General features: G+C 33.4%; 1 protein-coding gene across 1 annotated transcript in view; it reads left to right on the top strand.

The window, feature by feature from the left end:
• Nucleotides 1–12,385, top strand: part of GRID2 (glutamate ionotropic receptor delta type subunit 2) — a 1,380,265-nt gene that overhangs the window by 1,037,277 nt on the left and 330,603 nt on the right. Inside the window, exon 11 of the mRNA XM_081109363.1 lies at nucleotides 10,602–10,914. Coding sequence (XP_080965489.1) covers nucleotides 10,602–10,914 — 313 coding nt within the window. The remainder of the gene's footprint in view (nucleotides 1–10,601; nucleotides 10,915–12,385) is intronic.

Genomic DNA, 12,385 nt, shown 5'->3' with positions numbered 1-12,385 from the left:
TACATTCACAAAATGTAAAAATAAAAAAATGTATTCCTTAAAAAAGAAAATAAAAAAATATACCATGATCTAGGAAAGTAGTTGATGTAATAGAGAATGCAGCCCCCCCTTTACTTGTATTTTTGCAAGGTTAAGTACCTGAACTGCTCAACACAAAGTTAACTTTAATATTAAAAAGAAATAGCAACATCCTTTATTACACATCAAAACAATATTTGGAATCTTAAACATTCACTAGTACTTAGCAGTGATATACCAACTCCATTAGAAGAATTTTATTTAAATTCACATACAATCAGAATGCAATATCAGAATAATATCAGAATGAATATTTAGAAGGAGAGCCATACCTTGAAAGGTAACATGGGTTTACTCTTGCTTGCCATTTGGATGCTCCAGATTTCAATTATTTTAAGTCTTCATGATTCTGAGTTTTTCTCTGTAACTTGATTATGTTATAGTGACATACTTTGAAATAAGTAAAGACTTCCCTGATTAAAACAAGCAAACAACAGGCACCTAACAAGGTTGAAGGGTATCAAAGGAGGGGGGTGACTGCAGAAGTTCCCAACCAAAGTCATCTGAATGTGTCTCTTCGGTTGTATTTCACTTAATGCTTCATAGATTCACTAGGAGCACAGCCAGTCTAGATTCACTTCTCATAGAGACAAACTGTTTCTGGAAGCCAGTTCTCTCTCATTTACAGAGAGCTTATATTCCCCCCTGCAGAGCTATAAAAACATCTGTAATCGCAATCTTAAGTGAATTCTTAAATGATGGGAAATTTTTTCTGTAATGAAAATAAAAATTCACTCAGTTCTCCTCATTATCCTTGGTTAGCATTTTATTGAAATGTGGATTTGCAGTTTGGTGTTTCAGGCAGAGATTGCTTCTATATGCTCTGTGCACAGGCAGCCTTAAGATGGCTTCTCAGAAAGTTGAAAAAGTCTCTAATGACTAAAAAACTCTTTCTCATGGTCCTTTTCTTTGAAGAAGTTATTTCCTCTCAGGAACTGCAGAAATGATGTTATTTTCAAATCCCTTTTAATGCTGCAGGATAATGCCGGAACTAGTTCAGTTTATAAATAACTTGTAGCTTGCTTCCTACTTGGCATTCAGTAAGAATGTATTGGGACCTAATGTGTGGCTGGCATTGTGGGGCTACACAAAATATAGAACACAGAGTTCTTGTTCTCCAGGAGCTAGATAGTGAGATGGGAGGTGGGGGGTGGAGGGAGAGGGAGAGAGAGAGAGAGAGAGAGAGAGAGAGAGAGAGAGAGAGAGAGAGAGAACTCACAACCAAAATTTTCTTCCAGTCTCAAGGATCAATTATTATCTATAAGCTGGTCACTTTTCAAACTTGCTTCTACAGCTCAGATCTCTCACCTGAACTGCAGACGTATTTCTAACTATACTCAGCATTTCCTGGTAGATGTCTAATGGGTACCTTAAACACAACATGTTCAGAATGGAATTTTGTTTTCACCACCACCCCACTACCTGCTCTACCCACAGCCTTCCTTGCCACATTTTATGGCCTCTCCATGAACATTTGTCCACAAACTTTGAGTTATATCTGAAACTATAAAGGATATTTAAAGGAATGATTCATAGATTAAAAAATCATATCAGTTAAAATAAAAGAATGAAAATAAATATATTTAATTTCATCTCCAAAAGCTAAAAAAATTACAGATTTTAACAGGAGATAAGAATAAAAGTAATAAGGTAACAGAAAAAATAGTAAATGAAATTCTTGTTCTTAGAAAATATCAACAAAAGAGACAAGTCCACAAAAGAGACCAGCGATGATGAACCTTTTGATCTCGGCGTGTCAGCATTTTGAAAAACCCTAACTTAACTCTGGTGCTGTGTCACATATAGCAATTTGTTGATATTTGAAACCACAGTAAAACAAAGATTTATATTTTTGATATTTATTTTATATATTTAAATGCCTTTTAACAAAGAAAAATCAACCAAAAAAAATGAGTTCCCTTGTCACCTCTGACATGCGTGTCATAGGTTCACCATCACTGGCCTAGACCAATTTCCACCAAAAAAAGTTATCAAGGAACTCCTCCACATAAAAGGTCCAGACCCAGCATGTTTCACAGGAAACCTCACCCAGTCCTTTAGAGAATAGAACTTTCAATCTATTCTAGAGCATGCAAGACATGATCCTGGATTCACTAGTTAAAGTCCAGGATGGAGGAGTCATTTCAAATCAGGGAAAAAAAATATGGATTCTTCTAGAACAATGTTGAGGTAGTTGGCTAATTATTTGGGGGGTAAAATTTTAGCTTTCTGACTTTAGGTAAAGTTGCTTAATCTGTGTCTCAATTTTCTTATCTATCAAATGGAGATAATATTTGTATTGCACAGGGTATTTATGAAGATTAATTAAATTAATCATTGAAAAGTAGGGAATAGTAAGCACAGTCTAAATTTTAAATAGTAGTGGTAATAGTCATAGTAATAAAATATCCTTAGTACTCAACTTTGATTGGATTGCTTGTTGTCATACTATGCACTAAGCTATAATCAAATTAATACCATCCTTTCAATGAGCTCACAAATACATTAAATAGAAGTTTAAAAGTAAACATCTGAGAACATTAAGGAAATTCAATACTGGTTGCTTTATTAGGATTTGAATGACTTCTTTATAACTTTTTATCCTTTCAAATTTTTCAGGATTTTTTAAATGTGATCTTTATTTCTGAATGAAAGTTATTTTAACAACAATTTAATTGATTATACCTGATATTGTGCTATGTGTTTGTAGTTAAAACTAAAATATTAACTTATAACAGTGACATATTAAAACAAATCTATGTTTTTTTCAAATAAATATATCAAAATTGACTGAGAAAATTAATACTTTGCAATTAAACAATGTGGTCATTTTTCTTACCCTCAGTACTTTATAGTTTGATTTCTACTATGATTAATAATAACTGATATGCTGTATTTACCTGGAAAGTTCTGTTGGCCTTTAAAATCTTTAGATTTTTAAAAATAAAGTATTAAGAACAAAACATTTGTATTCTTGCCCTAACCGGTTTGGCTCATTGGATAGAGCATCGGCCTGCGGACTGAAGGATCCCGAGTTCGATTCCGGTCAAAGGCATATACCTTGGTTGCGGGCAACATCCCCAGTAGGGGGTGTGCAGGAGGCAGCTGATCGATGTTTCTCTCTCTCTCATTGGTGTTTCTGACTCTCTATCCCTCTCCCTTCTGCTCTGTAAAAAAATCAATAAAATATATTTAAAAAAAAATTGTATTCTTATATTAGCAAAAATAGGACAATTATATAATAAGGTCTCAGTAAAGTGTTTTTAGCATAAGTAGTGTGAATGATATGGGGACAAATTTTAAGAGAATTGAAGCTTATGATAAGCTCTCTTAATAAGTTAAAATTTCTAGGTCCAAATGAATGATATCCTTGGGAAATGAATGTCTTTCCTGGGGTGATATATGAGTTACTATAAATAATATGTACAAAACATGAAAAAGGGAGATGTTACAGAGATTGGCATATTCAGAATTAGAAAAATAAATTTATTCTGACAAATCACTGAGTTTCATCAGAGCGGATTATTAATCAGACATGTTGTAGGTGGTAAAAAAAAATTAACAGTTCATTTTCTTTTTTGATAGCATTAACTATTCATGAGACAATGAATATCTGATCACACATGTATTTTGAGTTCAATAATGCCTTTTACAAAGCACTTACATGGAGAAACCTGGCTGGATGATAGTGCAGTAAAGAATACTCATAGGTGATTTTAAAAATATCTAAAGTGTTAACTAATGAACTATCGCCAAAGTGGGTAGAACTTTAACCTTTAGAGGCAAGTTGCAATGCTTTGGACTTTCTCATTTACTTTTCATCAATATTTTACTAGTAACGTGAATTAAAGGCCTGTTCTGTAATTTACAAATAACTCAAAGCTAGTAGAAAAAGTTGATGTAATGGATGATAGGTAAAGGATCAAAAATATTTCAGACAGATAGGAATGATATAAAGAATCAAAAAATTAAATTGTTGAGGGACTATTATAAAATCCAACTTTTGCTTCAAATCAGTTGCATAAGACTCATGAGAATCTCTAGATTTTTAGTGTTTCATTTAAAAATATTTAAAAATGTATTTGACCCTATGCTCTGTATAAAAATATATTATAATTTACCTAATAAAAATGATTCAAATTCCAATGACATTAGAAAAAAACACTTATATTGTCCATATCAGTTGAGAAAACATTGATGAATTATACTATTTCCATAGGGGAATGGCTAGTATTTTGAGGAACATGGAAATCATATCTTGGAAAGAGTGATTGAATAAGAAATTACTTTCAGGTTTAAAATAATATTTCCTAAGGAGGAATAAGATAGTGTTCTTCAGGTATTTGAAAGATTGTCATCAGGCAGATCTATTTAGATTAATACTGTGATTTATATATGATAAAACTAAGACACTTAATAGATGATATAGGTCAGCACATACCAATTTAGTATCAAATAAATGTTTTATAATAATTAGAATGCTTCAAATATAAATTATTCATATTGTAAAGAGGCCATTGGATTAGTTTTAATAGCAAATAAAATAATGTTTGTAGAATATATAACAAGGCATTAGGTATATAGTAAGCATTAAATAAATGCATAACTTCAGTATAATTGATATAATGTTCTTAGCATTATGGTCAAGCATAAATTAGATGATTATTTATTCAATATGATCATTTATTTCAGATTAAATTTAAATAAAATGTTTTTCAACTTAAGCTTAAGCTTCTAAGATTCAATGATCATATGGCCAATTAGTCATCCCCATTGTATTATCTCCTCTTCTTGACTTGAAAGAATGCAAATCTTGTCTCCTTTAAAAAAAGTTATAACTGTTTTAATTAAAATAGTTTGAAAAAATTACTTATATTCCAGTCTTAATGCTAGTTCTTATCAAAATGTAAACCATCATTTTTACATAAAATATTTTATAATATATTGACCCTACTATAGTAAGCTCTTAATTACCTTAACTAATTTCAAATAACATAAATATAAATATATTGAGAAACCTAGAAACTTATTTTAATTATTGCAGTAATTATTCATCAAGATATAAATGTCTTATTACTCCTATAAAAGTTAGTAAATTTTTATTTTATCATCTTTTTTGTATTCTTTGAAAACTCCTATCTATTGGGAATGCTGAAAAAATAGAGAGATATAGAAAATAGGGAAATATAAGAATTAGATAATGAACATCTAGTAAATGTTAATGTTTATTCATTCATATGTGTAGCAAATATTGATTGATCATGAATCTATGCTGGACAAGTCTGGTAGATACCAGGAATATGTCATATTAGAAAAAGCAAAATCATCATCCCTGCATTCATAGTTACATAGTAGAAGAGTCAGATATTATTCAAAGAATTATACAAATATGTTTAAAATTATAACTGTCATAACTGCTGGAGAAGTGATGGATATAGGCTTCTGATAATGTAAATAAGAATTATTATTTTTTAAAAAATAATTATTATTTTAACAAAGGGAGTCATGTGTAGCTTCCCTGAGGAAGTAATAATTGAGCTGGATTAATGAATATGTATGAGTTTACTTGGAGATGTTTTAGGAGGGTCAATCCAGACAATGGAAACAGTACATACAGAGACCATGCATCCGGACAAAGTGTTGGGAAAAAAATGGTTCAGTATGAAAGTATTTGAAAGATTGTTATCAGACAGTCTATCTAAAGATGTCTAGATATCTTTAAAGATTTGTATCTTTTTCCTAAGAGCAATGTAAGTCTACTGAAAATCTTTCAACTGTGGCAGGTCAGATTTTCTCTACAGAAAGGTACAGAAGAGGAAAGATAGATTTCATGTACACTGATAAGAAGCCTGGAAAGCAATGATGAGAGCTGTAAATAGTAGAGAAGTGAAAGGATATTAAGATTCCTAGGAAGTAAAATAAGTAATGAGGCCACTATGAAGACTTAAGTAGAAAGATATTCATCGAGGCAGGAGACATTGGGAGAAGACTGGTTAGAGTTGAATATAATGAATATGATCTTGGCCATGTTAAATTTGAAATGTTTTGGAGACATTTAGCAGAAATGTCAAGTATGTGGTTGCGCAAATCAGTCTTGACTCCAATACTCAACTTGAAATAAAATTTATAAATCTATATGTAAATCAGAACCTTGGAAGTTATGGACATGAATGGGATCACCTCGACAGAGAATCTTGAATGAGAAAAGAGTATAGGCCAAAAGACAGAGGATTGTCTACATAAGCTTGAAAAAGGAACTGAGAAAGAGGCTTATATTATATCATGAAATCCAAGGCAAAGAATCTTTATGATGGAAGGAGCAATCATCACTCTCAAATGTTGTCAAGAAGCATAAACAGATGAGCACTAAATTGTGTCCATTTGGTTCGGCAATGTAAAGATTAAGACAGGCTGTGTCCACTGAGTAATAAGTACTCAACAATATGGGTACAAAAGAATTTTCCCAGTGTGACTGAGAGCTGTGGAAATAGAGATAAATCTTTAAGTAAACTGACTATGAAAAAAAGAAAGAGAGAACAGATAATTATGAGAATCAGAGGTCATAGAGAGTAAAAGGAAAGGCTTTTTTCTTTTTGTTTTTATTCTAATGAACAAGAGTTCAATAATCTTTTCATAGGAAACCTATGAAAATGATGATGTTTATAGGATGATGTTGAATACATGAGGCAGGAATTTAAGTATCTTAAAGAGAGGGGATTGGCCTCAGACAGGAAGGAGGACAGCTCCTCTGTTGTAAACATAGGCTAAATAGAGACTGGGTGTGGGATATAGGCTGAGAGGTGAAAATAAGTGTGAATTTTAATCTACCTTCTATGTTTACTACATAATAGCAGTGGAGGTCATCCTCCAAGAGATAGGGTGGAAGTGAAAACAGTAAAGGTTTCAAAAGAGTAGAGTTTTGAAAAGCCATTGTACGAAACTGGACAAGTGAATTGACATACATACATACATCTATAATAATAAAAACTTAATATGCAGATTGACTAAAAAGCCAAACAGAGGAACGACCATCCGGATGACCACGCTATGACACCCACTGGCGCCAGGCCAGCCAATGCAGGTGTGATGTGATTGGTCGGGGGCCCGGCCATCGCCCCATGATCGCCCTGCAGAGGGAGGCCCAGGCCACTGGCTGGATAGGTGATCAATAGGGGGCTCCACAATCACCCCAAAGAGGGAGGCTCAGGCCACCAATTGGCGAACTGCGGCAGATGGGTGGGGCCTACCTGTTTGGGGGAATTGATGGAGGGGCCCCATGATCAATCGCCCCAAAGAGGGAGACCCAGACTACCCAGCTGGCGGCACCGTGGCGGGTAGTTTGGGCCTCCCTCTGTGGAGGTGATCGATTGCGGATCCCTGGCCAGGTGGGCAGGGCCTACCTCTTTGGGGCAATTGATTGTGGGGCTCCCAGACTGTAAGAGGGCGCAGGCCAGGCTGAGGGACTACCCACCCCACCCCCCAGTGCATGAATTTCGTCTACCCAGCCTCTAGAATGTAAATAAGAAAGATATTTAGCTAGCTAGATGATGATAGATGATGATAGATAGATGATAGATAGATAGATAGATAGATAGATAGATAGATAGATAGGTGATAGATAACTGTAGTAATGATTATCTCTGATCATTTTTGGTTGTTTGGATATAATCAAGAAGTTTTACAGCCATCTTTGGGGATGAGTGGTTCTTGGCTTTTTTTCTGCCTAAATACAGCTTCTCTAATATAAGTAAGGACCATCACATACTTATATCAAACACAGTGGTCTGCTATCTCATTGTTTCTAAAGCAGGGGTCCTCAAACTTTTTAAACAGGGGGCCAGTTCACTGTCCCTCAGACCATTGGAGGGCCGGAATATAGTTTAAAAAAAAACTATGAACAAATTCAGCAACAGGCAGCGGCAGCATAAACACCCGACGGGCCGGATAAATGTTTTCGGCGGGCCCCATGTGGCCCGCGGGCCGTAGTTTGAGGACCCCTGTTCTAAAGGATGGACTGAAGCACTTCCTTGGGATGGTATATATATAAACCTCAGAAAGGGGGAAATGTGTGTACATGTGTATATATACTGTGTCCATGTAAATATATTTCTTGGAAAAGCCCATTATACAGAGTGGGGGAAAAGTAGGTTTACTGTTATTCATATGGAAAAAATACAATAATTAATTAATAATAATACAAGGATAAACTCTGTGTTTCATGTTCTAACAACTGTAAACCTCCTTTTCCCCCACGCTGTGTGATTCCGATATGCCCTCCACAGGGAGACTGGGAATTTCTTCTTGAGAACAAAATAAGTAAGTGTTGAGAGTGAACCAGGAAGGTCTCTGTAGAAATATGACAAACTATTATATTTAATAAATATTTTAGCACATGCAATACAATTAGCAACCTTTTAAAAAAATTAAAAACACATTATTCTATAGATATCATTCTTTTTCTCATGATATAAATTCACTTTGTGTTACTACAGGTCTCTACTTGAAAAGCAGTATGTTACAATTCCTATTCATAATCATTCTGATCCAAAACATTTAATTATTTATCAGCAAACTATTAATGAACATTTAAAATAATCAACATGTTGTCAGTAAATATCTCCTTAGGTCGAATTTCCTGACTTTAATTGAGTCATAAAATGCTTGGGTCACAATACATCAATTAGTAAATTACTGATCCATAGCACTTTACTGTCCTGAAAAAGTAAATGTACCTTCTGAGAGCTTGATTGATTCCTGGAGAGTTATTTATACAGCATTAGGATCACAGTAGTCATAGTGAACATAGTTATATTTATTTCATAAATAGATAAATTGAAGCTCAGAAAGTTAAAACTGGAGAGCTAAAGATCCAGGTTAGATTTTCAATCTGAAAAAGCCCAGTTCCTAATATCTAGCTATAAAAAATAAATACATGAGTTTGAAAGCAGTCATAACTATTTCTCTGTAAGTCCATTTTCATATAGTAATTATTAAGTTTACTACTTCTCAGTTAATTCTAAACTCATGGTACTGAAATTAATATGGCTTTGTTGCATTGTAAATATTACACTTTCTAAAAACAATGTTTCAGACTTTCTTAAGTAAACAATTATACTTAAACAATTATACTACCTACAATATGGTCTTTTAGAAAATGAATGATTTCTTGAAGTATGGTAAAGTGTTATGAGCACAGGCTTTGGAATAAGAAAAACATAGCTTTAATATGACTTCTATACTTATTAAGTGCAGGAACAGAATATGTATGTATATATGTAAATACATTTTAAATATATTCTAACTAAATATTAAATTTTTGTGACTATGTCTTCAGAGATTAGATTTATCTGAGTTGGTTTAGCATTATACTAGACATGTTATTTTTTATTTGTTCTTGTCCCCAAAAGCAAAAACATCAGTTTCCATATTGTTTCATAAAACAATAAAAAAGAAAAATAATGAAAATGTTCAACAAATAATTTACTATTGTTTGCATTTGTCTGGAAGGAGTTTCCCACAGCTTTAATCACAGCTACAGATCATTATTTCAAAGACTTCATCTTTTATATATTTAAATATGTTTTTCATGTCATAGAATTTAAATTTGAAGTCATTTTTTAGTGTTCTCACTGCAATTCTGCTATGCACTTTAAATAAATAAAATAGCATATGCTATAATTTTGAGGGCTGTCACTCAATCTAGGGTGACACAAACTGAGTGAGATGAGAGGATATAACTCCAAGAAGAATTATTTTTTTCTTAATTTTTAGTTGTTCATTAAAATGTTTCTGAGGTTTATTCAATAAGATCATGGTAGAGACCTCCGGTATATGACATACCTTAGTGCTACGTGAAAGCTCTAACACACTAATATGTTTAGAGCTCAGTAATATAAATTTTGATACAGAGAAATCTAAACAAAGGGTAAAATGCTATGTTAAGTTTTTAAAATAAACTACCTAATAATTTACATGTTAGAGACATATTGAATATCTCAGGAACATTTTCTCAAAAAGAATTTTTTAGAATAAGTTTTGCCTTTGTTACTGTGTTAATGAAGACTTTGATAAAATGACCCCAGGAAAAAAGACAATTTCCTTCAGGTATTATCTACATCTAAAATATTCTTCTTAGTGCAGTGGTGTCTTACAACTAATTGATCACAGCCAGTTACAGATTTCTTTGTTCCTTCTCCACTCCCACTGCTTCACTTGACTAGCCTAAAAAAAAAATAATAATAATAATAAATATTCTTCACTTATTTCACATGCTTATTTCACTGGTGATATGAACAAGGTAATTTGTCTGACTCTGGTGTGGCATAGTTTGCAGTAAGAAATTCAAAATTCACACACAACTCTCCTCTAAGAAGTCTTTGCAGTGTTTTTCAGTTTATATATAAAAAAAGATTTAAGATGTTGCCTGAGGCATCTAATTTTTTTTCCTCAAGGCAAGCCAAAATGTCACAAATAAAATTGTTTTTCACACTCTTAATGAATTCTTCTCTCTTTCAATTTCTCAGAGAGCGGACATAGGGATTTCTGCTTTAACCATCACCCCAGATCGAGAGAATGTGGTGGACTTTACAACACGTTACATGGACTACTCAGTGGGAGTACTACTTCGAAGAGCTGAAAAGACAGTGGATATGTTTGCCTGTCTTGCACCATTCGATCTCTCTCTATGGGCTTGCATTGCTGGCACAGTCCTTCTTGTGGGGCTTCTGGTCTACCTTTTGAATTGGCTTAATCCCCCACGATTACAAATGGGATCAATGAGTTCTACTACTCTCTACAACTCCATGTGGTTTGTGTATGGATCCTTTGTACAGCAAGGTAAGGAGAAAAAATTACATTTTTATATGAAAAAGGAATGTGATGCTTCAATTGCCATGATTTCAGTTAAGATGTTTTGTATCTGTATCTGACATTGGTAAGTGTTCAAAGGGTCTTCACAGTCATGCTTCGAACAGAGCATTTCCTTCTTTTTCCTAGTGGATCTCAAGCACAGCAGGTTTTCAACAAAAAACTAGTTCATTATCTTTTGATGTTTAGTTCAATATCATCACCAAAGCCAAAAAAATAAATGTCAGAGGTAAGGTTCACAAGAAACTCAGAATCCTCCCTAAACTCTGACATTCTGAGAAATAGCCTTATTGGAATGAAACTACTTACTGGAGCACATACTAGTTAATTATTTACATCTGTAAGAGAGGCTGGGACATGTTCTTTGTTCAGAGACATTATTTCATGTATTGAAAAATATTCATTGGCAGTGAAAAGACTTTGATTAAGATTCTTATAGTAAATTTTATGTTTTATCTTTAATATATAATATTTAAAATGGTTTAACTTACAATTTCACTATATTCTAAAAAATGGGCATTGTTTTATATTCAATATCCAAGCTGCCCTGCTCTTTAAACTAGTGAATTCCTTGTCTTTGATCACTTTAGAATTAGAATAGTATTTATTGAACTTCTTAATTGAGACTACTACCACCATGGATAATGAAATAATAAAATACATAGGCAATTAATAGTTTCTTGCAAACTTGTCACATGTATTGAAGAGGAGAAATATGTATCCCAATGGAGACATATGATGCTTTTGCCTTAATGTTTACAACTCTCGATAGCATCTTACTTTTTATTCGTACTTGCTATTGGATCTTCCACTAAATTTTATTCTTTCTATTCTCATTTAACTAATCACAAGGTTTGTCTAGACCAGCGGTTCTCAACCTGTGGGTTGCGACCCCTCTGGGGGTCGAACAACCCTTTCACAGGGGTTGCCTAAGACCATCGGAAAACACATATATAATTACATATTGTTTTTATGATTAATCACTATGCTTTAATTATGTTCAATTTGTAACAATGAAAATACATCCTGCATATCAGACATTTACATTATGATTCATAACAGTAGCAAAATTACAGTTATGAAGTAGCAACAAAAATAATTTTATGGTTGGGGGTCACCACAACATGAGGAACTGTATTAAAGGGTTGTGTCATGAGGAAGGCTGAGAACCACTCTACACTCTTTGCCACCACTTTCTCACTTCTAATCTATTTTGAAAACCTTTGTAAGTATGCTTCTCCCTCTGCCTTTCCTCAAGGGCTCTGACTTAGGTTACATTTGTCACAGACATTTTTAGTCAATGCATTAATCACTAACCCAGTAGATATTTAATTAATGCTATTTATTTAAGCTAGAACTTTGCTAGACACTGAGTATATAATTGTGAACAGAAGAGTTTTTGCCATCACTGAGCTACAAATCTAGTGTGACACAAACATGT

Source organism: Myotis nattereri (assembly GCF_964212035.1).
Source record: "Myotis nattereri genome assembly, chromosome: 1".
Taxonomy (NCBI): Eukaryota; Metazoa; Chordata; class Mammalia; order Chiroptera; family Vespertilionidae; genus Myotis; species Myotis nattereri.
This window is presented reverse-complemented; position numbering and strand designations above follow the sequence as displayed.